General features: G+C 48.5%; 2 protein-coding genes, 1 long non-coding RNA gene and 1 pseudogene across 8 annotated transcripts in view; 2 read left to right on the forward strand and 2 right to left on the reverse strand.

Moving 5' to 3' along the window:
* The window catches only part of PALLD (palladin, cytoskeletal associated protein), a 276,660-nt gene extending 255,889 nt beyond the window's left edge, over nt 1–20,771 (forward strand). For all 6 annotated transcript variants that reach the window (XM_049711349.1, XM_049711351.1, XM_049711350.1 and 3 more), the window contains 6 exons: nt 7,992–8,086; nt 9,997–10,129; nt 14,475–14,682; nt 16,794–16,959; nt 17,370–17,503; nt 18,568–20,771. In XM_049711349.1, coding sequence (XP_049567306.1) covers nt 7,992–8,086; nt 9,997–10,129; nt 14,475–14,682; nt 16,794–16,959; nt 17,370–17,503; nt 18,568–18,740 — 909 coding nt within the window. In that variant the 3' untranslated portion in view covers nt 18,741–20,771. The remainder of the gene's footprint in view (nt 1–7,991; nt 8,087–9,996; nt 10,130–14,474; nt 14,683–16,793; nt 16,960–17,369; nt 17,504–18,567) is intronic.
* Nucleotides 506–27,134, reverse strand: part of CBR4 (carbonyl reductase 4) — a 93,689-nt gene continuing 67,060 nt past the window's right edge. Inside the window, exon 5 of the mRNA XM_033403546.2 lies at nt 506–5,240. Coding sequence (XP_033259437.1) covers nt 5,197–5,240 — 44 coding nt within the window. The 3' untranslated portion in view covers nt 506–5,196. The remainder of the gene's footprint in view (nt 5,241–27,134) is intronic.
* Nucleotides 12,151–16,567, reverse strand: LOC125964786 (uncharacterized). The gene is made up of 2 exons (XR_007478062.1): nt 15,634–16,567; nt 12,151–14,760 (listed from the first exon to the last, which is right to left on the reverse strand). It is a non-coding gene; the product is annotated as an uncharacterized LOC125964786 (long non-coding RNA).
* On the forward strand, nt 22,303–23,408 carry LOC101285469 (ferritin heavy chain-like; annotated as a pseudogene).

Here is a 27,134-nt window from a genome sequence, read left to right on the forward strand (position 1 = left end):
TCAGGGGATGAGGTCCCGAGACAGAAGATAAGCCAGTAAACAAATGCATAAACCATGTGATTGCAGGTAGGGTTATGTTCTCAGGAGAAAGGAGAGTGAGGGGTATGAATAAGCTGTGGTAGGAAAACTCGGAAAGGAAAATGTTTAGAAGAAATACGCACACACCTAATTCAGTGGAATTTAAGTAATGTGTAAGTGTGGACAAATTATAATTTCGATAGAGCATACATCCAGCATTCAGGGTTTTTGTTTGTTTACACCCAGATGTTGTGTAGTTGCCCTTAGATTTAGGGTCCAAAAATCGGTTGACTACTTAGAATTTAACAGACAGCTACTGGGTACCATGTTCCCAATTCAAGCCTGCAAATTCTTTTTTATTGAATATCTTGTATATTTTAGGTGCTATACTGGGTACACAGAAATATGTAAGAAGTGATTTTGTGCCTTACAAGCTCAACCTCTGACTGGGTATTTTATGAAGTCTGCAGAAATCATGTAAATGACGCACTTTTAAAAAAATTTTTTATTTTATATTAGACGATAGTTGATTTACAACGTTGTGTTAGTTTCCGTTGTACAGCAAAGTGATTCACTTACACACATATATATATTCTTTTTCAAATTCTTTTCCCAGTTTGGTAAAAAACACTCTTTTTTAAAAAATAAAGTTAACAGTTTTATTATGTAACTGATGAAGATTGCCCAGAACTTATCTTTTTAAAAAATCTCTGATCTATTTATATCATGCCCTATTTCATTATTTCTTTTGAAGAAAATATTAAGTGTTAGAAAATGAAGAAAACGATACAAACAATTTTAGCAAAGCGTACAGACTTCTGAAAGTTTGTACAGTGTTATACTGTCCTCGGGTTACATTGTCATGTAAAGATACATTTCTGCAGTGATGGTAAGAGTGAAACTGAAATTGCCCACAAATCAGGCTGTGATCCAGGACAGCCGACTCTGCACTGACAAGAAAGTTTCCAAGTTAACGCCTTCTTGAGTTTCTAACTTTTCAATCAACGAACACATGACCATCCCTTTGAAAAAGTCAGAATCACAACCTTTACTAATAAGTTACATTTTAATGCTTATTTGTGTTCATGTTGTTTGTATTTGAGGGAACGAAAGTGGAACTTTCTCTTTTTTTAATTATATTTTTAGTATGTTTCCTTGACTACTTTTTTTTTAATTGCATCTTTATTGCACTTTGTAGATATTGCGTTTCTTACAAATTGAAGTTTTGTGGCAACCCTGTGTTGAGTAAGTCTATCACTGCTGTTTTTCTAACAGCATTTGCTCACTTTACATGTCTGTGTTACATTTCGTAATTCTTGTTATATTTCAAACTTTTTAATTATTATTACATTTGTTATGGTGGTCTGTGATCTTTGATCTTTGATGTTACTACTACAACTCTATTAACCAATTTCGATTTTCAGTTTTCTGCCTCTTAAAAAAGTAGTGGAGTGCTCAACAAAATCCAGAATTTTTCTTCGCCCTGGGTTCTTTATTTCTCTTGTGCCCTGGAAAGGCTAGGGTGGGTTATGGAGCTAGAAAATTCACTGTGTTCCTTATGTGCTCACCATTCCTGGGGTCCCGCTGTCCACCTCAAGGCGTTTTTCCTAGTGAATGTTTTGAACTGTTACTGGAGTGAGCAGTTTTATAGATAGAACAAGAGAAATGTCACACTGCAGTTTTGAGTCTACTTCTAGTCTCTTCAGGTGACGTAGCTTTCCATGTGGGGAAGTTCTAACGGGAAGGACCAGGCAGGTGGCAGCGGGCAGGCGGCTGGGCTCCAGGGTGGCGGTCTCTGCATGGTTATTAAACCCCTGACCAACCAGGTGAAGGAGGGCTGAAGATGCCCGTTCAACATGGAAAAGGAGGAGCGGCAAAGTCAGAAGACGGAAGTGACGCAACGAAGACCAGGAGTGGAGACGTAGAGACAATTTGGAAGAGTCGGGGGTGCAGGTCGGGGTGCAGAGCCAGCACCCGGCACCGGGCAGGTCTGAGTTGGGTTCTGGCCGCGTGGCCTTTAGCAAGTCCTGAACCTCTGCGCCCGCTTCCTCGTCCATGAAGTGAGAAAAATAATACGAATTTAAACGATGCATGTAGAGTGCTTCGTTTACCTGGCATGTGACGGGCTTCCAGTAAGCGCAGGTTGTTGCCACTGTTTAAGTTCGAGGACGCTAGTCCCCCTTCTCGGAGCAGCACCCTGAGCTGGCAGGGGCCGTGGAGCCCGGCTGTGTCCCTCCCTCAGCGCCGTGAGTCCAGAAGTCAGTGCGGGCTGGAATCTCTCCCCAGCGCGGTGCTGGCGCGGGCACTTCCAGCCTCCACCCTGGGAGAGGCGTTCCCGGCAGGGGCGGCTCGGTTGCGACTGCGCGGCCGGGGCCCTGGGAGGAGGGCCCAGCTGCAGAGCCCACGTGCACAGCTGGGCTGGCGGGAGCCACGCCGCGGCCGGGAGGAGACCCCCCACGGCAGGGCGCTGCCCTCGTGCCAGGCCGTGCGCTCCGCTGCTTCACCGGAGCCCTGGCCACGCCCCCCGTGGCTCGCCGTGTCTGGTTCTTCGCCCTTTACCTTTCGGAGGCGAGACAGAGAAATGAGCAGTGGCCGTTTACCTCAGCTCGCCAGAAGCCCGGCTCTTCTAGCAGACTCGCCCGTCCTGTCTGTGCGTCAAGCAGGCAGCGGTGTGGCCGCCCTGGGTCCCAGAGCCCTCGAGGCCCCGGGACAGGGCAGGTCCTGATGCCAGAATCCCGCTGGCTCTCGAGGTCGGGCCCCCGAGGAGCCTCATTAACGGGGTGCGTTCTCGTAACTAAGCGTCTCCTTTCCTACTGAAATGACCGAAAGGCAGGCGTCTGAGGCGAGGCTCCTGAGGGGCATCTGAGGACATGCTAAGTGTGGGCACTGGGCCTCAGCCTGACACGCTTGTGAGTCTTGGTGTTTAGGGTACTTGGCAGTCGCTCTTGCAAGTTTCTGAGTGAGTCGCCTGGTTGATGTCCGCGCGGGGGTGAGACTCCTCCTCCGGCCGGCTCTTCGGTAGCAGGTGTGTCCACACCTGCCAGGTGTGGGTTTTGTGAGTCATCACCGAGAAACTGGAGTGAACTTCCTGCCCACTTAGGAAAACGAAGTGGCGTTTCAGCCCTGACGAGCCGCGCCCTGTTGCTCTCCCTGCTCCGTGCTGCAGGTCGTCGCTTGCTGCTGTAGGAACACGTGACAGAAATGCTTCACGCTCCATAGTCTCACCTTCAGAAGCAGCTGCTACGGTACATAGTAAAGGACTTCGCCGTTCTCGTAATTTGTGAATGAAAACACGGTTTAAAAGAAGCATGATGTAAATAGGCACTGAAAATAAATCTCAAAAGTAAAAGCTAAGTTTTTCAAAATACGTTAGTCCCAGAAGCATAGCGTGGGGTCCGCTGACCTGGGCTCCCTACTTCCTTGATGCCCTTTGATACCTTCGTTTTTTTCCACGTTATGGAAGGACTTGGGTTTGGGAGGGAGACAACTCCATCTCTTTTCTGGTGCACCGTGGCCTCCACGATGTGAAGTGACAGAGGGAAAGAGGAAAAGGCTGATGGAAAAATGAGTTCGGTAATGAAACACGGACGGCCGAGCTCTCCAGAGCAGCGGAAGATAATTCCCGAGAGCCAACAGAAGGGGTGAGAAGCAAGGAAAGAGGAAAACACGGTCAGCAGGTTAGTTTATAGAATAATTTTCCACCTGGGTCAGTCCTCAGGGCATAAGGAACACGTTAGACGTTGTTGGTGGCGTGCAGTTTCCACCTGGGACAGAACACACTGCTCTGGACAAGCACTGGCCGTGGAGCATCCTCAGCCCGGCAGCTCCCGGGAGATGGTCGCGCAGTTGAGCGGGACCATAAGGGCCTGTGACGCGTTACAGCAGGCGGCCGCCGAACCGAGGGCCACAGGCTCCGCCTACGTCCGACTCTAATCCCATCCTGAAGACACGGCGGAATGGAAACACAAATGTTTGACTCTGTTTTGCTGCGTTGCTAGGTTCCCCCGTCCTGCTCTCTGGTTTGGAATGGCTGTCGTGCACTGTTGGCTGCGTCCTCCAATTGCATTGTGTGCGCGAGCGGCGGGCTTCCCTGAGACCTGCGGGCCGCAAGTTAGATTTCATAAACCGGGAAATGCAGATGTTTTGTCCGTAGCACATAAATCACTGGCCTTGCAGGAGGCCTCAGATGCGCATTACAAGCTGGATGGTTAACAGAGAACCACCTTAAGAATTCAAACGCGTGGTTTGCGCTGTAGCTTTAAACACTGAGGACTTGTCTGGAATAGAAAAGCAGTGAGCAGCTGAGTTCAATTTAAAAGGCTGGTTTGTTGGTTGTGTGTGTTTCAACGTTATAAGGTTTTCTGGCACCTTCCAAGCTTCCCTTCAGACACTCACTTCCGTTATTCCTTCATGTGTTAATGATAAAGCAAAATGAAACGAGACAGTTGAAAGCGAACAGACAGCGTTAATGTACCCCTGAGCCTGCAGTGACGGCAGTTTTACTGGGTTAACTGGCACATTTGTAGGATTAAAATCACCGCATGCTCATTTTGGATGACCTTCCTCAGAAAACGTTCAGACTTAAAAATCTCAGCTTCCTATCGTGCACTTTGGAGGCGTCTTTTCAAAAATACTTCCCTGGGTTCTGGACTGAAAATGTCAGAATTATACCACTCGCTACTTTGGTTGCTTTCTAAGTAGTCCTGTTCACTTGTTGTTAGTAATATATTTCGCCAGTGTCAGTATATTATCAAACTCACAGGTCTGCCTCCTGAATTCCAGGCCCTTTCCCCTTTCTGTTCCAAAGTGGAGGATGGTGTGGGAATAAGAAGGTGATAAATGACAACATATGCCGTTTTCTTAAGTTCGGGAAGTTAAGGAAGATTCTGGGGCAGTATTTGTAGGGTTCTAAGCAATCGCAGTAACAATCTTAACAGCGTGCTAGAAATGTATGCTCTTCACGGAGCAGCGTGCCAACCTGTCACCGTGTGTTTGGGAGCGGGGAAAGGAGACGAAGTGCATCCCAGGCACAGGCAGTGCTCAGGGTTGGGCAGGACCCCTTTCCTCCTGGGCCTCGGACGCAGACGTCAGACACCTGGGAGGTACCTGTGTGCGTGGTGCCCTGCAAGCACCAGCGTGAGGTGGGGAAAGGTTGGTCTGCTCTCCACAGTCTCCCTCCTACGCTTGGAGTACTTGGCTTTTCCTCTGGAGTAAACTGCATCCTAATACCAAAAAGAGAGAGAGAGAGAGAGGAAGGAAAAGGAAAGAAGGAAGGGAGGGTGGGTGGAAGGAGGGAAGGAAGGAAACTCCATTCATATGGAAAAAAATGGTGTTGAACGAAACAGTTCCTATCCATCTGGTGGTTATTATAGTTACATCTGTATCCAGTGCTATAAAAATTTAACATTTTGAGCGTTTAGCATGTGCCAGACACACCACCAAGTACTTGACCCCTGTTAACTCGTTCAGTCATCATAAGAGCCCCTCCCTGCAGGATGACCAGCAGGGTCCTGTTCCACAGGTGAGGACCCTCACCTAGGGGTATGTCGCCTGCCTCGTCTTTCCACTGTAAGGGACAGAGCTGGTTACAAACCCAGGGCAAAGGAGCCAAGGGCAGGCATCTGGGGCTCATCCCAGCACTGAGAGCCCTGAGGGGCCGGGGGGCACTGGTTAAAAGAGGCCTCTGAAGGAACCAAACAAGGTAAGAGCATACCGCGAGCAAAATACGTCTACTTGGAAAATTTCACTGGAGTCAGACAAGCTGCTGGGCCCATAAAAATCACCTTAATGTGCACACCTGATGTCACAGACCCAGAGAAACACAGCACCAGCAGCGGTGGCGGCGGAGTTAGCAGTGATGATGACATCAAGGACGTTTACTACTAACAAGATCATCATGGATTATATCATTTAATCTTTGCAGCACCCTTGTGAGGTATAGTGCCCCACCTTTTACAAAAGAAGAAATGTAGGCTTGAACAAATTTAGGATTTGCCCAAAGCTTTAGGAAAAAAGTCAAAACTCAAATCCAGGTTAGAGGAATTTTTTTTTTTTAGCACCATTATCTGCTTCCCCAAATTCAAGGTTAAAGGTTGAATTTAACTTTTATCTTTATCTAACTACATACATCATTCGTTAATACTCACTTCCTTGGTGGATCCTCTGGGTTTTATACCACAAGGAAGAATCCACCCAAATCATGTAACTCTTTTAATCTCTCCAAATTAAAATTATTTGCCGAAGCAGCGAAGCAGATAGTAAGGAAACCATAGCATCAGTTCAATGGAAGCTATTTGTGTGAAAACAAAACATACAATCCCTTGTCCTCAAGCTCCAAAAGGAATCATGGGTCTTCTGTGTCCCAGCCGTGATGCCACATCAGTTGTGTAATTTATAACGGGCTCTTCTAAGCAAGTTATATCTAGATTTTCTGTAGCAAGTACAGACCGGGAGGGGTTCGATGGAATTGGTGTACAGATTTCAAGCTACTTTAGGGAATCCCAAGTGTTTGTAAGATCAGCGTGAGAGAATTCATATCGTGTGGCCTGAACTTCAGATACAGTTGATCTAAGGTGGAAATAACTCCCCTCATAAAGTTTTATACTTGGACATTTTCGGGAAAGGCAGCGCTTGTGGCCTCAATGGAGGAAGGTGCGTGTCCCGCGGTACAAGACCGCTTGAGTTTGTGTGTTTACAACAGCTCCTGGGTCCTTCCTAACCCTCCCGTCCGCACCGGTACTGTGTCTTTGTCTTTCCTGGTGACTATGGCCTGAAGAGGTCCAGGCTTTGGGGAGACCCCGAGGGCCCCTCCCTGCATCCTGCCGTGGGGTCCCCCTCCGTGTCCCCGCCAGCGTTCTCTCTAGGGGGGGACTCAGAAGGCGGTTCAGGACCCACAGAACCCCTCTGCTTTGGTCACCTGTTTGGCCACCTGCAGTGACAGTGGGGGTCAGGGGTCAACTTTACTTTGACTCTAAGCGCCCCCTTCAGCCTGGAGCTATAGAACTCACCAAGGATGAGGGTGAAAAATCAGTCTGCGTCTCATGTTCCTGCCCTGCGTACTCCCTCTCGGTCATCGTCAGGGTTTAGGTGTCCTCCTGCTCGTCCTCCGGGGCCCTGCAAGGAGCGAGCAGAGGAGACCATCTGCTTTGCTGCTCTGCTGGACGTAGGGAGAGATAAGTCCAGACCAGAAGGCGAAGTGACAGGGCATTGATTCCTGTCGCCCGGCCCCTCTAAGTGTTGCTGTGTGTCCCGAGACGGCACTTATCCGATTCCCAGTTGACAAATTTGAGGGAGAAGACAGTGCATGTAGCCAGATGTTATCATAACTTTATATGGGGTATAATCTATAAAACTATTGACTCACTGTTTTACACCTGAAACTAATATAATATTGTTAAGTGAACTAGACTTCAGACAAGATCAGGTGTGTTCAGGGTGGGGTGGCTGTAGACTTTATACTTCAAATAAAAATTTTTTTTTAAAGATTATAAAATACAGCTTTTCATTATTAGAATAGGCCCTTATCATGTGACCCTCATGGGTTCAGGCATTAACTGCTCCTGGTTTTAAAAGCTCAAATATTCTCACTTTATGGGGACAGGGTGTCCCATAGTCGTCATGCTCCTTGTCGCCCCAGGCATGCTTGTTACGTAACGCTTATTTTTTCATGCCGGCCACCCTTTCAATGTGCGGTTTTGGGAAGGGATACCACGAACATTTAAGAACTAAAAAGAAGAGTGAAATGATCTGGTTTGATTTCAGAGTTAGCTCCACGCAGTAGGTATGTAGCCTTGAAAGTGGCATCATCACAAGACGTCCCGGGGGGCGTGTTTCAGAGACAGGCTGGGGTCCCGCTGGTGCGGCGCGCCGGTCTGCGGGGAAGAGCGCCCTGTGGAGACCAGGGCAGCCGTGGCGGTGACGGGGGCGGTGCTGGGGCGCTGGCCGCTAACCGTCGGTCCCCTCTGTCCCCGCAGGGCCGCGTCAGCTGCACGGGACGGCTGATGGTGCAGGCGGTGAACCAGAGAGGCCGCAGCCCCCGCTCGCCCGCCGGCCAGCCTCACGGCAGAAGGTATCTCTCGCGTCCCTTCCCGGGCGCTGCTGCTCACTGTCACTATAACCCAGCGCTGCCAGCATCTCGGGGACACCACAGGAGAGAACGTACTTGGGGGACAGGATGGGGCCACAGCAGGAAGCGTCGTGGCGTGTGCCTCCTTTCTAGCTGGGGGCGGGGTGGAGGACGTACCGGCTGGGCCTGGCGCCCTCCGACACGTGCCGCGTGTGGGCGGGCGGCAGCCACGTCACCACGGACACACTGGTCGGTGGCACCCAGGCTCTAGCCACGCTTTCCTCACCAGCATCACGTGGGCTGCCCCCTGGGTTTCCTAAGATCGGCTCGTGTGCGAAGGTTCCTTATCCGGTCGCTTAGGTCACAAGCTTGTCAGATCCTAGCCTCGTAGGTCAGACTTGCCCCGTGGCCCCGAGCGAGTGCACGTGAGGATGGGCAGCGGGGCTGTGGTTCTCAGTGACACACGTGGCTACAGATGGGGCCGGCCCCTGGGCCTAGCACAGGGGAGGACATGCCAGTGAGGCCACCGGAGGAGCAGGACACGGCAAGCAGCAGCGGGCGGGCTCACGCCCCACGCGGGCTTGTGCCGGCGTTTGGGAGGCAGCTCCGGCCTCGGCACTCGCAGGTTTGATTCAGGTTTCTTGGGGCGGGACTTGGCGCACAGCATCACCTGCCCCCGCGCCTGTGAGCACAGCACAGCTGCAGCAGGTCCGTTCTCTCCGGCTTCACTCGGGGCCTTCCGTGCATTTCAGCCGTTTGTGGGCCACTGACTCCTGAAAGGGCATTGTGCTCGTAAATGAGACCTGGTGGGTGAAGGCTGGTGATTACTAGCGTATTATACTAATTTTTCATTTGCTTTGCTCCTACTTCTGCTACTGAAGTGTTTCTTAACTTACCTCCCAGTGATCTCCGGCAGGGTTAGTTTCAACACCTCACTCCTAAGTCTTCCCTGCAGTCACTTTAAATCATACTGCTCTTAACGGCGGCTCTGGCAGCATCCTCAGAACCAAGAATGGTGCACAAAATCTGGGAGATGTGCACAATTTTATGCTAAAGCAAAAAAAAGGAATAGAAATTACTGCTTTAGGCATATGGTTAACGGATACAGAAGAAAACCTGCCTAAAATGTGATTTGTTTTTCTGGTTAATATGAAAAGAAATTTTTATTAGAATGATATTCATCCTTTTTAAATAGTAAGAACTTTTAATTTCCTGCAAGTTTACAATCACAGTGGAAGCTGTCCTGATTTCTGTTGAAAAATATTTGGTAATAAATGAGCAACAGCTGCTGCTGCTTCTCATACAGCTTTAAAAATATTTATTCAGGAAAAAATAGGTTACTGTTAGTTCCCCATTTTCCCCTTTCACGATTTATGCTAGCTGTAAGGGTTAGGATAGCCGATTATTTGAAGTCTGCAATTAGCAGATTATTAAATGTATAATAAACTTCCAAACGAAACAAGATTTTGTTTTACTGTCTTTATGGTATGAACCCTGGGATTAGGAGCTAGGTAAGCAGGTAAGGAAATTATATTATTGCCCCATGTATTATAGAGAAGAGATAACTAAGAACCTGACAATACCTACTGTCTATTTATATTACCTATCATTTGTGTGTCGTTCTCCTTCCTCCTCCTCCCCCCTTTCTTTCCATCTGTCTGTATTTATCTATGTGTCATTCTCCCTCTCTCTTTCTCTGCCCCCATCTTTCTTTCCATCTATTTAACTATATTTGTGGCATTCTCCCTCCCCTCCCCCATCTTTCCCTCTGTGTGTATCTGTGTGGCATTCTCCCTCCCTCTCTCTCTGCCCCCATCTTTCTTTCCATCTATCTATATTGTCTATCTTTGTGGCGTTCTCCCTCCCCTCCCCCATCTTTCTTTCCATCTGTTGGTTTTCTCTCTCGTCCGAAGGTCTCGTTCGAGATCCAGGGACAGTGCCGACGAAGGTGAACCGATTCAGGAGCGATTCTTCCGACCGCACTTCCTGCAGGCTCCCGGGGACCTGACGGTCCAGGAGGGCAGGCTCTGCAGGATGGACTGTAAGGTGAGGGGCTTGGGTGCCTCCCTTCTCCCTGCAATACCGCTTCCCTTTAGTTCCTTTTGGGGAAATTATGTAAAGTGTACATCTTTAAAATGTTTCCTAGCAGAAGAGGAGAGAAAATGAGTGGAACATACTAATACTTATATACGTTTCAAATCATTCTTTTCTTTGATTTTTAAGTTTTTGTTGAATATGTCCTTTACCTAGAACCCTGTGTACCATACTCCAGAAAGTGAACTGGGAGGTTTTATCCCTCAGAGTCGCCCTTTTTGTTGAAGTAATGACTGTTGGATCTGTTCTCTGTCCTGATCTTACTTATATTTACTCTGTTTTCATACAAATTTTGTATCCACACACCTACTATCTCAGGCCTCCCATTTCCTGTTTCTAAGAGACATCCAAGCAGCACCTTCATTCCGTCGACAATAGGGCTTCTTAACCAGGTCCTGGGGTGAGCAGGTCTCATCAGGTGTGTGGGCCTGAAATTACACAGGAGGTTGTATGTGGTACACCTGCCATCAGCTTCCCAGAGGACCTCGAGGCCAAAAATGTGTAGGAATCACTGGTCTGAAATTTTTTGATTGTTTTGTGTTTTTGCCCCATTATTTATTGACCTTAAATTTAAATGTTAGCTCTGAAATATGAATACACTTTTAAAAAAGTAATTTGGGCTCTCTCTGCTGGTTGTCTCTGGAATTGCAGAACACAAGATGTAAGGCACTTAGAGGGTTAACTCTGGGCTTGTAGAAATGTATAAAAAGCTTGTAGAAATGTATTTAAAATGTATAAAATACTTTCCAGCATAAATTTTCAATATAAATTTATTTTTTGGCTGCGTTGGGTTTTCGTTGCTGTGCATGGGCTTCTCATTGCGGTGGCTTCTCATTTTGGAGCACAGGCCCTAGGCGTGTGGGCTCAGTAGTTGTGGTACGTGGGCTCAGTAGTTGTGGCTCGTGGGCTCTAGAGCGCAGGCTCAGTAGTTGGGGCGCACGGGCTTAGTTGCTTCGTGTCATGTGAGATCTTCCCAGACTAGGGATCAAACCGGTGTCCCCTGCATGGGCAGGTGGGTTCTTAACTACCGCACCACCAGGAAAGTCCCTCCAGCGTAATTTAATTTTTATTTTATATTGAACTATAGTTGATTAACAGTGTTGTGTTAGTTTCAGGTGTACAGCAAAGTGATTCAGTTATGCATATGCATGTATCTATTCTTTTTCCAAGTTCTTTTCCCATTTAGATTACAGAATGTTGAGCAGAGTTCCCTGTGCTCAATACAGTAGGTCCTTGTTGGTTATCTGTTTCGTAAATAGTAGTGTGTACGTGTCAGTCCCAGTCTCCCAATTCATCCCTCCGCCCCCACCCTTCCCCCCGGTAACCATAAGTTCATTCTCTAAGTCTGTGAGTGTGTTTTGTAAATTAGTTCATTTGTATCAATTTTTAGATTCCACATATGGTCTTTCTCTGTCTGACTTACTTCACTCAGTATGATCATCTCCAGGTCCATCCATGTTGCTGCAAATGGCATTATTTCATTCTTTTTTATGGCTGAGTAGTATTCCATTGTATGTATGTGCCACATCTTCTTTATCATCTGTTAAGGGACACTTAGGTTGCTTCCATGTCCTGGCTATTGTAAATAGTGCTGCAGTGAACATTGTGGTACATGACTCTTTTTGAATTATGGTTTTCTCTGGGTATATGCCCAGTATTGGGATTGCTGGGTCGTATGGTAATTCTATCTTTAGTTTTTTAAGGAACCTCCATACTGTTCTCCATAGTGGCTGTATCAGTTTACATTCCCACCAACAGCCCAGGAGGGTTCCCTTTTCTCCACCCCCTCTCCACCATTTATTGTTTGTAAACTGTTTGATGATGGCCATTCTGACTGGTGTGAGGTGATACATCACTGTAGTTTTGATGTGCATTTCTCTAATAATCAGCAGTGTTGAGCATCTTTTCATGTGCCTGTGTATGTCTCCTTTGGAAAAATGTCTGTTTAGGGCTTTGGCCCATTTTTTGATTGGGTTGTTGTTTGTTTTTTGTTTTTTTTGTTATTGAGCCACGTGAGCTCCTTGTACATTTTGGAGATTAATCCCTTGTCAGCTGCAGTGTTTGCAACATAATTCTTTTTACAGTATAAGTATACAGATTGAGTTTATATATATACAGTGTGTATATATTTATATGTGTGTATTTATTTGGGGTCTGTAACTGAGAATTCATACAGACCACCCGTAAAATGACATTTGAGTCCACAGGGGAAATTTTCTTTGAGAAAATTAGATGATGCCAAGGGATTACTATTAATTTTAGTTTTATGTATAAAATGGGAACTGTGACTATGTAAGAAGAATCTGTTCTTTTAGAATGATACTTCATAAAGTAGCAAGTATAAAGCTTGGGGTCTATTTTTAAAATATGAAAAATTACAGAAGAGAGTGAATGTAGGTGATGGCTACATGGAGGTTCACAATACTGTTGGCTCTACTTTTGATCACATTTAAGAAAGAAATCATAGCACTTTATTTTTCTGCGAGTGACACAGCTGTCCTTGAAATGCCTGCCTTTAAGAGAATATTGGAAACAAAAGGTAATCCGTTGATTTTACTGTTATGATCCGACCTGGACAAATGTGGAAAATCTTTTCCAGTGTATTTACGCTTTAAGAGGGAAAGAAGAATCATGGGAACAGGCCAGTCGCTAAGGCAGCTGCTGGGCCCCCGACTCGCTCCCCGGGCACTGACTGCCCCGGCCAGCTCTCGGCCTCCGGGAGTAAACGCCTCTGCTTCCCCCCGTTCCCACGGCAGCCAGAGCCGCCCACCTGTCCAGGCTGGGGCCTGCTTACAGTGACCCAGTTCCTGAGGTCAGGCTCGCCTTGCTGGCCTCAGAGGGAGAGGACTCGGCCTTCCCCTCTGCCCGGCCGCGCAGCTCTGGCCCAGGTGGGCCCAGAGTGCGTGCGGCGTCTCCCTCCTAAACCTGCTGCGGCCTCGCCGGTACCTGACCGGCCCAGAGGGCCAGGTGTGCAGCCCCGGGCGGGAAAGCCCACCCCCTTCCTCCGTGCACCTGTGCTGGCCCGACAGGTAGAGCGGGCGTGGAGCGCCGGGGCGGCAGGTGGACGGATGGGAGGCTGCAGAGCCTGGCCCGCTTTTAGCCAGTGATTTAATTGTTTTTGTGTAAATCCCTGGGCCTTTGCTGTGTGTGTCTGTTGGGGGGTGAGGCATCCTGGGGGCAGTATACGTGAGCGTCACACAGCACGAGTGCAATTGTGAGTTCTCTGGCGGATTTTGGCAGAGCTGATTCTCAAAAGAATTGGTTTGCAGTCCCACTGACATCTTTCCGTATGTGATTTCCCACTGGTGCCTTTGGGGTAGGGGTGAAAGGGCCTTCCTTACTGGTGCTCTTCTTCCCGTTCAGAATGCAGGGCCCTAGAGTGAAGAGCTGACAGACGGTGGCCACCCCTCCCCTCACTGCACGCCATGCCGTTAGCCGTTCAACGTGCTTTTGTCTGATCTCTGGTCAGCACGACTGTCGTGGTCTGGAGAGTGGTGGTTTTTTTTAACGTTTCCGTTGTGAGGCTAATTTGTTGAGATGCTTTCTGGGTCATTTCGTATGTCTCCTATTACTTACTTTGAAGGATTATAAAATAATAACAGCCCTGTGTCTTAATGGCTGCATTAACTAATGTCTCCGCAGCTACAGCAGCCTTGATGAGAGGCTTTGTCGTGAGCCGTGCGAGCTGAGTGTGAGTCCTTGTCATGGTTGGAAGGGCTCAGAGCCCTGGGCTGACGTCACCCTCAGCATCTATAACCTGGGTGAGGAAGGACGATGGCGAATGTTTTTAGTCCCCATCTCACTTTTCTCTGGGTTGCTCTATAAGAAATGTTTAGAAGTGAGCCCGTGTGTGCCGAGAAGCTATTCAAAGATTTTAAGCAAAAGAGAAATGTGGGCTTCCCTGGTGGTGGTGCAGTGGTTAAGAATCCGCCCGCCAATGCAGGGGACACGGGTTCAAGCCCTGGTCCGGGAAGATCCCACATGCCACGGAGCAACTAAGCCCGTGCACCACAACTACTGAGCCTGTGCTCTAGAGCCCACGAGCCATAACTACTGAGCCCACGTGCCACAACTACTGAAGCCCATGCGCCTAGAGCCCGTGCTCCGCAACAAGAGAAGCCCGCGCACTGCAACAAAGACCCAACGCAGCCAAAAATAAATAAGTAAGTAAGAAACGTGACCTGATGCTAAGAGCCTCATGTTGTCCTGAAGGAGGAGTCTGTGCCGGTGTCTTAGGTGTTCGTGACTTCGCTGTTTCCGTAGCAGAGGAATTCATTCGCATTTCTTCCCGGTTTAGGTCAGTGGGCTGCCAACCCCCGATCTCAGCTGGCTGCTGGACGGCAAGCCCATCCGCCAGGACAGCACCCACAAGATGCTGGTGCGAGAGAACGGGGTGCACTCTCTGATCATCGAGCCCGTCACGGCCCGGGACGCCGGTGTCTACACGTGCATGGCCACCAACCGGGCTGGACACAACTCCTTCAGCCTGGAACTCGTGGTCGCAGGTAAGTCCCGGGAACCTCTCCCAGGGTGAGCGTCAGATGTAGAAACAAACTCACCCATGTGGAAAGTACATCAAATCGCTGAAAAAAATAGACCATTATCATCAACGTGTTAAGACCTGGCAAGTCAGAAACATCACTTTTTCTTCGCTGTAGCCATGGTTATTTTTCTTCCCTTCCCCCGTCAGCCTGGCAGCCAGAGAAGAGGGTTTGAGCAGTTTTTCTGGGCCATTCCCCTTCTCCTGGGCCCCCAGTGTCACACGGGAAAGGCAGCGGCAGCCTGGCCTCCAGGAACCAGACGATGTGGGAGAATGTGCTCGTGCAGCAAGTTCTCCACGTAGACCTAGCTTTTGAAGCCATGTGCAGTGATTTCAGAATTCAAAACCTTGAAACACTGTGATCTACCCCCCATGTCATAGACAGATTAAACTCAGGTTTGCTTTTTAATTGACTATATATCTTTATGAAATTTACCTACCAGAATAAAGTTTTACCCTTAGGTACGGGAAATGAGTTTATGGAAAGGTCTAGTGTCCTAGGAGCTGAGCATGAATAGAGAGCCTGTTCTCCGTGCTCATCTGAAAAAAGCAGAACGGAGTGTTTATTTCTCACCACTGCATGCAAAGCGCTCACTTGGTCCTCACGGCAGCCCCATGAGGCAGTCAGCCAGTGGGAATTAGGAGAGAGGAAGTGACTTTCCCAGGGGCCAGGCTGCGGTGCCCCTCTGGTGCCAGGAGCCTTCGAGCTCCTGGGGGAGACAGCAGCAGTGAGGACGCAGCGGGCGGCCCGGCTACAGTCTGGGCTAGGGATTTTCGTGACAACAAACACCCAGACGTGTTCGCACAAAAACATGGGCAGCGTGCAGCCTGTGTGTCAGACCCGCTTCAGTTTCACTCCTTCCTCCAGCCCGCCCTCCTCAAAACTCAACTGTTGGGGTCCCCCCGCCGACCGTACTTGTCCCCACGCCCGAGGTGTCCCCGTCGGCACTTCCGGAGGAAGTCGGGGCTCGGCTCCCAGCCCGGCTCTCGTTTTCTGGCTGTGTCCTCTGGCAGGTCCGTCTCTGCAGCTGAGTGTCCCCAAACGGAAAAGGGGGCCATGATGCTCAGAGTTGAAGGACTAAGTCGTGGCACAAGGACGAAATCCTGTGAAGCTCTGCGTCCCCACGAGCCTGCCTAGCCAAGCTCCAGAGGTAGCTGTGATGCCTACTGTGGAGGGTCGCTGCGACCTAAAGGCCCGTCTCACACAGTTATGCTCTTTTGAAAACTGGGACCCAGGAAGAGCACCGAGTGAGGTCTCTTCCCAGAGTGGCCCAGGTCAAGTAACCACAAAAGGTCCAATAAAAATTAACCCTCTACATAATTCGAGGTCATAGAGGGCCTTAGGTTTTTAAAACTTTCAGGTAGAACGTTCACCTTTGCTTTGCTGTTATTTGTCACAGAGGAGGGAGTGCAGAAGGCCGCACCCTCAGACTCATTGTTGGCAGCTAGGATGATGGTAGCTGAGGCTTCCTCTTCCTCTGGGACTGTTCCCACCGCAGATCCAAGGGAACACTGAGAGTGTTACTAACAGTTCTGATTTGTCCAGACTGGGTAATAGTCGTCATTTTCATAGCTTTCTTCAAAGAAATACAAATTGGAACTTGTATAGAATGTACGTTCCTAGTGTTGAGGTAACTAGTTAAAGCTGCCTCTCCTCGTTTCCCCCTTTGTAGCCTGTGGTATGTCTCTCTTAAGCCAAGACCTAGAAATCTCAGAGTGTCTCGGCCAGCAGGGCGGGAATCTAGGGGATCAGCGCCGCTAGATGGCAGCGGTGGGCTGAGGCAGGGACCCTCATCAGTCACCAGCCTGACGGAGGTCCCCACCCCACCCCACCCCGAGAGCACGCAGGCAGGTGCGGGCCTGTCGGACTTGAACTGAGGAGAGAAAGGCGTGGAATGAAGGGTAGGAACGTCTCTTGGTGGAGGAGGGATAACTTGGAGACAGGACAAGCATCCTGCCGCCTGAAGGGGAAAACGACGTCAGCAAAGTTGAGCGGGATTTCTGAAAGCACCTGCGTTCTTTTGTGGTACCTTTTGCGCCCGTCACGGGTAGGTAATCCGTCTCGTGTCTTTGCAGCTAAGGAAGCGCACAAGCCCCCCGTGTTCCTCGAGAAGCTGCAGAACACGGGGGTGGCGGACGGGTACCCGGTTCGGCTGGAATGCCGCGTGTCCGGGGTGCCGCCGCCGCAGATATTTTGGAAGAAGGAAAACGAGTCGCTCACTCACAGCACGGACCGCGTGAGGTGAGAGCCCACGGGGCCGCCCCCCACCCGCAGGGGTCCTGATGGTCCCAAAGGAAGGTGCACAGCACGCGCCTGTGTGCGCTGCCCCCGGGCCAGCCCCTGCCCCCCGCACGCCTGCGCTTTGCGGAGGCGGCTGCCCTGCTGTGTGGTGCAGCGGCTCCCCGCCTAACGCAGGCAGTGCTTGGGGGGGGGGGGGGCAGATGCTCCCCCTGGGAATTAAGTGCTCGGCTTCCTTCAGCCTCCCGGCCTCTCTGCTCTCTCATTAGTTGTCACGGGCTGGCGGCGTCTGCAGAATTAGGAGGACCCTGTTATCCGCTGCTTGCACAGTTCTGTTTCTCATGAGCTAATGAGAAGCAATGCTTCGTGTCCTGAAACATTTCGAGCCCTATGGCCATGTCTGTCTTTTGCAGCCTGCACCAGGACAACTACGGCTACGTGTGTCTACTCATCCAGGGAGCCACCAAGGACGATGCTGGCTGGTACACGGTGTCGGCCAAGAACGAGGCGGGGATCGTGTCCTGCACGGCCCGGCTGGACGTCTACAGTGAGTACCCCTCCCCCTCGCCTCGATGCGTTATTGGTTCCTTCCGTTACGACAAGGCGGGCGTCAGCACACCTAGTCACGTTACTCTGATCTGATCAACAACTCTAGCGCTTTATTTGCCAGAAATTTCACACTGCTCTTTCTCTTTCTATTTATAGTTTCTCAACATTAATAGTGAACCTCGCCAGAAGAACAGTGCCCAAGTATCACTCAGGAACTTTGCGTTTTTAGCAAAACGTGCATGTGGATTTCTCTGGCGTCGGCTACCCAGCTGTGGCTTTCTTACCCAGCACCCCTAGGGGTTAACACCAGGCAAAGGCATAAGCACAGATTTTTCACATTTTTTTACTGCCTTGTGCAAATGACTGCCTTTTAACATTTCTCCCTAAGCTACTATGATCCTGTCACAGCATCTTAATTCACTCTAAACGTGTGGCCCATTGAACCTGGAATGCGTACTTTCTGTGGCTCAGTGCTTTGTGTTAACATATCCTAAGCAGTTCAGCAGTAGGTTTGTGAGTGTTTGTGTACGTGTATTTGTGTACATGCATCCCAGATTGAAAGAAAAAAGTTCTAAGTTTACAAACTAGCCCAGTAGCATTATGTGATCTAGTGACAAGAAAACCACTAGGAAAAATTCAGAACTGATTTCACACCTAAGAAATGACTGACCTCAACCTTCCCTATCACCCGGTTCCTTTCAAACAATTTGTGTTAGAACACCCATCCAGAATACCTGATGACTGTCATTACTGTGGCATTTATCCATTTTGAGCTTTGAAGTTTTTTTTCAAAGTGAGAATCAGGAAGTGTAGCAGCCCTTTCAAAGGACTCCCCGAGCTGCAGTGAGTACTGACTATCGAGATAAACTACACGCTGTCTCTGTTCCCAAGCTGCTGTAGTGCCACCACCCTGTGTAGGCAGTAAATCTGCAACATGTGAGTAGACTGCAGGACCACCCGTACACTTTAGGACTTCTTAGGTCTTTTGCAAAGAACACGTGTCTGGTACACACAGAGCCATGCTGCCTGGTTAGATTCTGAGTTCCGTGTTGTGTCTTGCAGCCCAGTGGCAGCAGCCGCCGCCAAGCGCCAAGCCGAAGCGGGTGCGGCCCTCGGCCAGCCGCTACGCCGCGCTCTCGGACCAGGGACTCGACATCAGGGCCGCGTTCCAGCCCGAGGCCAGCCCGTCCCACCTGATGCTGAGCCCCGGCCTGGTGGAGAGCGAGGACCTGTGAGCTGGCGCTCTCCACGGAGCCCAGACGCTGAAACCACCGCTGCCTTGACCCACACCCTCCTCTGTCACAGGACGTAAAAGGCAGAAACATACCTTTGGCTCTAAGAAACAAAAGGACACCAAAATCCTACTTTTCTTCCTGGTAAACCAGACGTAGAGGCTGCGTACGCGATGCTGATTGATAGGAATGCACACCTTGCACGGAGAATTCACATTCATCAGCCAATTTAAAACTTTGGGAAGTGCTGCAAATCAGGGGGTCTGAAATGCCAAAGTGCTAACGGAAAAAAGGTGACCATGACCTGTGTTGTCCCGAGTGTCTTCCCTAGCGTAGGTGCTGCCACCCGGCGTGAGGCCGGGGGGCTCCCCGGAGGTGGCTGCACCACAGGGGACACCACCTGGGCTCTGCAGGGCAGTGTGCTCATGCAGCCAGGGACCCACGTGGGGCATGGGACAAGGAGGGTGCCACCAGGAAGCCCAAGGAAACGCCCGTCCGCGAACGGCTTTCCACTAAACCGTGCGCAAGGAGCCACCTGCCTTCAGTTCTGTGAACATCAAGAGTTTTCTAACAAGGCCAAGACCTTCGTTCTTAACCTTTTTTTCTTTACGTGTAGTATTTTCTTTTCTTGTTACCTTGGTAGGGCGCTTACTTACAAACCATATTAAAAGAATGCGAAGTACTCTGAATAAAGAAGCAGCATATTGCAGTCCATTCCACGAAGGGCATCCCAGCCACCCAAGTGACCAAGGTGTGTAGTATCTGGAGGAGACGGGTCTGGAAGGGGCGGAGAGGAGAGGGAAAGGAAGCACGACCAGACAGACTGTGCTCACTTAGATGAAAGCAGCGGAGCACGAGACGGTAAAGGCCAGGCTTTTCTTTGGTTTTCTTCAAACTTACTTAACCTAAAATAGAAGCGACAAAACACTGCCATTCCCAAGTCAGGAACTCGAGGGTCAGCCGGAGGGAAGCTCGTGCTCGGGACACTGCAGTGTCAGAGCTGGTGCCGCAGCGGGAGATTGAGGTGCGCACTGCAAGTTGAATATGGGCTGAGCTGCGAGATTGTCATGGATCAGAGACAGCCTGTGGGCGCTAATCTACTTGGGGAGACAAAGACGGGGGTGCTGGCTTGCATTTTCTCCGTGGCACCGCCATACGGTGGATGGAAACTATTCACTTCCCTGCTGCCACGAGACCTTTCGCCTTAAGAAGGTGCTGGGTTCCAAGTAGTTTGTAAAGGCATCTCGGCAAAGACTGCTTTCTGAATGCCTGTGATTCTGCATCAGCTAGATGGAGTGGATGGATTCTGACCAGACTTGACGGTTTTAAGTCAGAGCCAATAAACTTTAAAAAGGAGAAAAAAACAAATTTGGGCTGATATTATAAAACCTGAGTCTTTAATGGTACTTTCCTATGAAGAGAACACACTGTATTCCTCATGCAAAACACATTTATCTTTCATTATTTATAATACAAATGTTGAACTCTCTTAGCTCAGTTACTCCATTCAATACGTAGTATTTTTTAAGTACTTTTGTATCTGTGTGCCACCGTGTATATCCCATTGCACTGCTTCACATGGACAGCTTTCTACTTCCTTGTAAGAGCACCAACCAAGCGAGCTTTAAATGCCAGGCCAGAGCTCTGGTGCCCACGTTCTGTGCAGAGTGGCACATGTCTCTGACCACACCTACGTGCATTGCTGATGTCGGGTTTCAGACACCGTGCAAAGTCTCTCCTGGACCTTTCTATACTGTAGAATTATGACTTAACATCATCTCTTCCTTGCCAAATTTTTCTGAATGTGACTTTTTGCTGATTTGCTGGGTTTGGGATTAAGTAGCATTATTTTGCCACCTTTCATGTATTTATAAAGAAATAAGTACGATCTTACCACTTTGGATTGTTGTGCTGGTGTAATGTGGATTTAACATCAATAAATATTTAACAAATAATAGTTGCAATTTTGTGAAGCAAATATTCAGTCGTTTTCATTTTCTATTGCTTGCTGTAATAAACTGGTACAGACTAGAACTACTGTGTCTGCTGCAGTGCATTCTCACCTGAGCGCAAGCACCTGGGACAGAATTGGGCTCCTTGCGGCTGTAGGACGGGGTCCCACGTGGTCTGTCAGCGGGGAGCACTGGGCTGCTACAGGCCGTGTCACCCCCCCCCCTCACCAAAACCGGCAGTGAGAATCCCCCTTGGGACAAATCCCTCTCACGCTTTGACTGTGGTCAAGGAGAGTCCTGTGCCTTTTAAGGGACCATCTGATCTGGGATCTGTGTATGGGTGAGAGAGAAGGGGGGTGCACCCCGGGGGGGGGACGCTGGCAGCCGGCTCAGAACCCCGCCTGCCTCAGCAGTTTACCGGACATGTGCCTGTGAGTAACAGTGGATCCTGTGATCCCCTGGGAAAGCGTCCTGCAACCACATACCATAGCTGCTCTCTTAGGGATTAAGTATACGGGGTTCTGGCTCAAGAGTTCCTCCCCCAGACACACCAGATCCGCTACTACGTACAGACCCATTTCCTCCGAAAGAAACCGCGGGTGAATGAGAACAGACCCACGTCACAACAGGAGGGCTGAGGCAAAGCCTCACTGTGACCCCCACTGCCCGGCACAGTGACCCACAGTGAGGAGGGAACTCAACCCCAAGCTTTCCCTGGGGAGTGAAGGGTTTGAACCTCTCACCAGGACCCCAACTTTTAAGGCCTGCCTCTGAGACCAGCCCCCAAGACGTGTAGCTTTGAAAGCCAACGGGGCTTCTGTCCATGAGACAAGGCTGCGGGGCACTGGGAGATGCTTCTTCCAGGGCTGCATGGACTGGGCCAGCACAGAGGCCGCCGACTGAAAAGCGCCCAGACCTTCTGTGAAAGAGGCTTCTTTGCTTACGTTCAGCCTGAGGGACAGACATCTAGCTGGGCACGTGTCAGGCCAACCCGAGGGCTCTCTAGAAACCCCCAAGGGCAGGCACTGTCTTCACGCCATCCCTCTGCCTCCAGATTGCCACTAGCTCCCGTAAAGGGGTCCGTGCACTGGCCTGGGCCCCAGGGGACACCTGAATGGCCTAGCTCTGCCGGCCAGGGGGGCTTACATTTGCGAGTCCCATAAGTCTGTAACGGAGAAACAGTTCTTACCCTGCTATCCCCTGGGGCAGAGCACACTGAAGCACCCCAGTCTCTCTGTGACACAGGGCAGTGGTCTTCACAGCTATGGCATAAGGGGCAGGCTTCTAATTAAACACACACCTGGGGGCCGACTGCAACCCTCTCCAGAGGGGGGCCCTGTCCCAGTTCACCTGTGTCTCGAAGAAAGGAGTGGGCACAGGAGTAGCAGCCAGGTGTGGCTGCCACCCACTGTGATTTTAAACCTTCCAACAAAAGTCCAGGACCAGAAGGCTTCACAGGTGAATTCAATCCAACATTTAGAGAAGAGCTAACACCCATCCTCAAACTCTTCCAGAAAATTGCAGAGAAAGGAACACTCCCAAGCTCATTCTACAAGGCCACCATCATCACCCTGATACCAAAACCAGACAAAGATATCACAAAAAAAGAAAATTACAGGCCAATATCACTGATGAACATAGAGGCAAAAATCCTCAACAAAATACTAGCAAACAGAATCCAACAAAACATTAAAAGGATCTTTCACCACGATCACGTGGGATTTATCCCAGGGATGCAAGGATTCTTCAATATATGCAAAATCAATCAATGTGATACACCATATTCACAAATCGAAAAATAATAAATAGCAGCATCTCGACAGTCCTCGCGGAGAGTCGCCGCAGATTCTTGCTTCAACAGTGCTTGGACGGAACCCGGCGCTCGTCCCCCGCCCCAGCCGGCCGCTCAGAGCCAGCCCTCGCCACCAACTCACAGCGCCCTCCGACTGCCCCAAGGTCCCCGCCGCTGTTACAGCGCCGCGCAGCCACCATTCCACCTCAGCCGCCCACCATGACGACCGCATGCCCCTTGCAGGTGTGCCAGAACTACCACCGGGACTCAGAGGCTGCCATCAACCACCAGATCAACCCGGAGCGCTACGCCTCCTACGTCTACCTGTCCATGTCGTACTATTTCGACCACAATGATGTGGCTTTGAAGAACTTTGCCAAATACTTTCTTCACCAATCTTGTGAGGAGAGGGAACATGCTGAGAAACTGATGAAGCTGCAGAACCAATGGGGTAGCCGAATCTTCCTTCAGGATATCAAGAAACCAGACCGTGATGACTGGGAGAGTGGGCTGAGTGCAATGGAATGTGCGCTACACTTGGAAAAGTGTGACTCAGTCACTACTGGAACTGCACCAACTGGCCACGGAGAAAAATGACCCCCATTGGTGTGACTTCATTGAGACTCATTATCTGAATGAGCAGGTGAAATCCATTAAAGAACTGGGTGACCACGCAACCAACTTGCGCACGATGGGGGCCCCCGACTCTGGCATGGCATGGTATCTCTTGGACAAGCACACCCTGGGAAATGGTGATGATGAGAGCTAAGCCTTAGGCTGGCTTCCCGTAGCCGCAGGGGTGACTTCCCTGGTCACCAAGGCAGTGCACACGTGTTTGGGTTACCTTACCTTTTCTGTAAGTTGTACCAGAATATCTACAAGTCCTTTCTTTAGTACCATTCCTTCAAATAAAGTAATTTGGTACCCCCCCCCAAAAAAAGCATCATCTCAATAGACACAGAAAAGGCTTCTGACAAAAGTCAACAGCCACTTATGATAAAAACTCTCCAGAAAGTGGGCATAGAGGGAACCTACCTCAATATAGTAAAGGTCATATATGACAATCCCATAGCAAACATCATTCTCAATGGTGAAAAACTGAAAGCATGTCCTCTAACATCAGGAACAAGACAAGGATGTCCACTCTCACCACTATTATTCAACATAGTTTTGGAAGTCCTAGCCATGGCAATTAGAAGAAAAAGAAATAAAAGGAATACAAATTGGAAAAGAAGTACTAAAACTGTCACTGTTTGCAGGTGACATGATACTACACATAGAAAATCCTAAATATATTACCAGAAAACTACTGGAACTCATCAGTGAATTTGGTAAAGTTGCAGGATACAAAAATAATACACAGAAATCTCTTGCATTCCTATACACTAACAACAAAAGATCAGAAGGAGAAATTAAGGGAAAAATCCCACTGACCATCGCAACAAAAGAATAAAATACCTAAGAATAAACCTACCTAAGAAAGCAAAAGACCTGTACTCAGAAAACTATAAGACACTGATGAAAGAAATCAGAGACAACACAAATGGAGAGATATACCACATTTTTGGATTGGAAGAATCAATATTGTGAAAGTGACTATACTACCCAAAGCAATCTACAGATTCAATGCAATCCCTATGATATTTCTTAAAGAATTAGAACAAAAATAATTTATAATTTCTATGGAGACACAGAAGACCTCAAATAGCCAAAGGAATCTTAAGAAAAACAGAGCTGGAGGAATCAGACTACCTGACTTTGTACTACAAATCTCAAGTAATCAGAACAGTATGGTACTGTCACAAAGACTGAAATACAGATCAGTGGAACAGGATAGAAAGTCCAGTGATACACCCACATACATATGGTCAATTAATCTATGATGAACAAGGCAAGAATATACAATTGGGAAAACACAGTCTCTTCAATAAGCGGTGCTGGGAAAAGTGGACAGCTACATGTAAAAGAATGAAATTACAACATTCCCTAATACCATACACAAAAATAAACTCAAAATGGATTAAAGATATAAATGTAAGGCCAGACACTATAAAACTCTTAGGAAAAAACATAGGCAGAACACTCTTTAACATAAAACACAGCAAGATCTTTTTTTTTTTTTTTTTTGCAGTACGCGGGCCTCTCACTGTTGTGGCCTCTCCCGCTGCGGAGCACAGGCTCCGGACACGCACGCTCAGCGGCCATGGCTCAGGGGCCCAGCCACTCCGCGACATGTGGGATCCTCCCAGACCAGGGCACGAACCCGTGTCCCCTGCATCGGCAGGCGGACCCTCAACCACTGTGCCACCAGGGAAGCCCCAGCAAGATCTTTTTTGATCCACTTCCTAGAGTACTGAAAATAAAAACAACAGTAAACAAATGGAACCTAATTAAACTTAAAAACTATTGCATAGCAAAGGAAACGATAAACAAAACGAAAAGACAACCTATGGACTGGGAGAAAATATTTGCCAACAATGCAAACGACAAGGGATTAATCTCCAAAATATACAAACTTATGCAGCTCAATATCAAAAAATCAAACAACCCAATCAAAAAATGGACAGAAGACCTGAATAGACATTTCTCCAAAGAGACATACAGATGGCCAAGAGGTACATGAAAAGATGCTCAAAATCACTAATTATTAGAGAAATGCAAATCAAAACTACAATGAGGTATTCCCTCATACTGGTCAGAGTGGCCAGCATCAAAAAATGTACAAACAATAAATGCTGGAGCAGGTATGGAGAAAAGGTACCCCTCCTATGCTGTTGGTGGGAATGTCAACTGGTACAGCCACTATGGAGAACAGTATAGAGGTTCCTTAAACAACTAAAAATAGAACTACCATATGACCCAGCAATCCCACTCCTGGGCATATACCTGGAGAAAACCATAATTCAGAATGATACATGCACCCCAATGTTCACTGTAGCACTGTTTACAATAGTCAAGACATGGAAGCAACCTAAATGCCCACTGACAGATGAATGGATAAAGAAGATGTGGTGTTTATATGTGTGTGTATGTGTATATACACACATACACACACACATACAATGGAATGTTAGCCATAAAAAAGAACAAAACAGTGCCATTTGCAGCAACATGGGTGGACCTAGAGATTGTTATACTGTGTGAAGTCAGACACAGAAAGACAAATATCATATGATATTGTTTATATGTGGAATCTTAAAAAAAATTACAAATGAACTCATTTACAAAACAAATAGAGTCACGGATGTAGAAAACAAACTTATGGTTACCAGGGGATGGGAGGGGACAGGGATAAATCAGGAGATTGGGATTGACATATACACACGACTGTATATAATATAACTAGTAAAGACCTACTGTATAGCACAGGAACCTCTACTCAATACTCTGTAATGACCTATATGGGAAAAGAATCTAAAAAAACTAAGAGTGGATATATGTATAACTGATTCACTTTGCTCTACACCTGAAACTTACACAACATTATAAATCAACTATACTCCAATAAAATGTTTTTTTAAACTATATACAGAACTATCATACACTCTAGCTAACTCACTTCTGGACATATATCCGGAGAAAACCATAATTCGGAAAGACACATGAACCCAATGTTCATTGCAGCACTATTTACAATAGCCAGGACATGGAAGCAACCTAAGTGTCCATCGACAGATGACTGGATAAAGAAGACGTGGCACATATATGCAATGGAATATTACTCAGCCGTAAAGAAGAATGAAATAATGCCATTTGAGACAACATGGGTGGACCTAGAGATGGTCATAGTGCATGCAGTCAGCCAGACAAAGACAAACACCGTATGATGTCTCTTGGGCATACAGGCTGTGATCACTCATGGCTCAGGTTACCGGAGTGCAGACAGGTAGAAGAGACTCAGGGAAGAAAGAAGTTTGGGGAGAACTCTGGACAGAAAGGCACAGAGAGGAGCACAGCCTGCCCTCCAGAATACCACTGGTTTTACACATTCCAGGTTCACAACCACCCGCTCTGTTTTCCAGATGCCAGCATTCACGGAGGCCTACAGCTTGAAGACCAAGAGTCAAGCAAAATATTTCTCTGCCCACAGTCCTGCCTCTGGTGAGAGAAAATGCAGTCAGAGCACAGACAGCCTGCCAGGTTGTCTGGCCACTGTGCCCCTCGATCTGTCTGTAACTTCCGGATAGGATATAGTTAGCCAACCTGTGTCCCTCCGAGAAGAGAGCCAACTGGGCCAGTCACAGGCACACAGCAACCAACCCCTCCTGTCCAGGCACCTCCCTAAGGTTAGAGCAACCCCATCTCACATTCTGGAGGTCCAAACTGGGAGCTGCATGTGCACGACGCCGGTGCTCTGTCACCCTCTAGTGGCTGTCCTCTCTAACTGCAGTTTTGAACACTTCCTCCTGCCCCCCGCTCCCCAGCTGGCTGCACTGGCCTTGGGCACCTTCCAGCCTGATTACATTCCCCTTCTTTTTGTAATCACAATAAAGTCACCTACAGAGTTTCAGGATCTCTCCAGAAGGAAGATCTTTTAATCAGTACATGTTAACCATGAGAAGTTTGTTTCAAGAACGAAACTGAAATACTGTATTTTTCTTTTTGTTTCCAAATAGAAACAGCTCTAGTTTTGTAGGTCATAAAAATTCCAGT

This window comes from Orcinus orca, chromosome 6 (genome assembly GCF_937001465.1).
Source record: "Orcinus orca chromosome 6, mOrcOrc1.1, whole genome shotgun sequence".
In the NCBI taxonomy this organism is placed as follows: Eukaryota; Metazoa; Chordata; class Mammalia; order Artiodactyla; family Delphinidae; genus Orcinus; species Orcinus orca.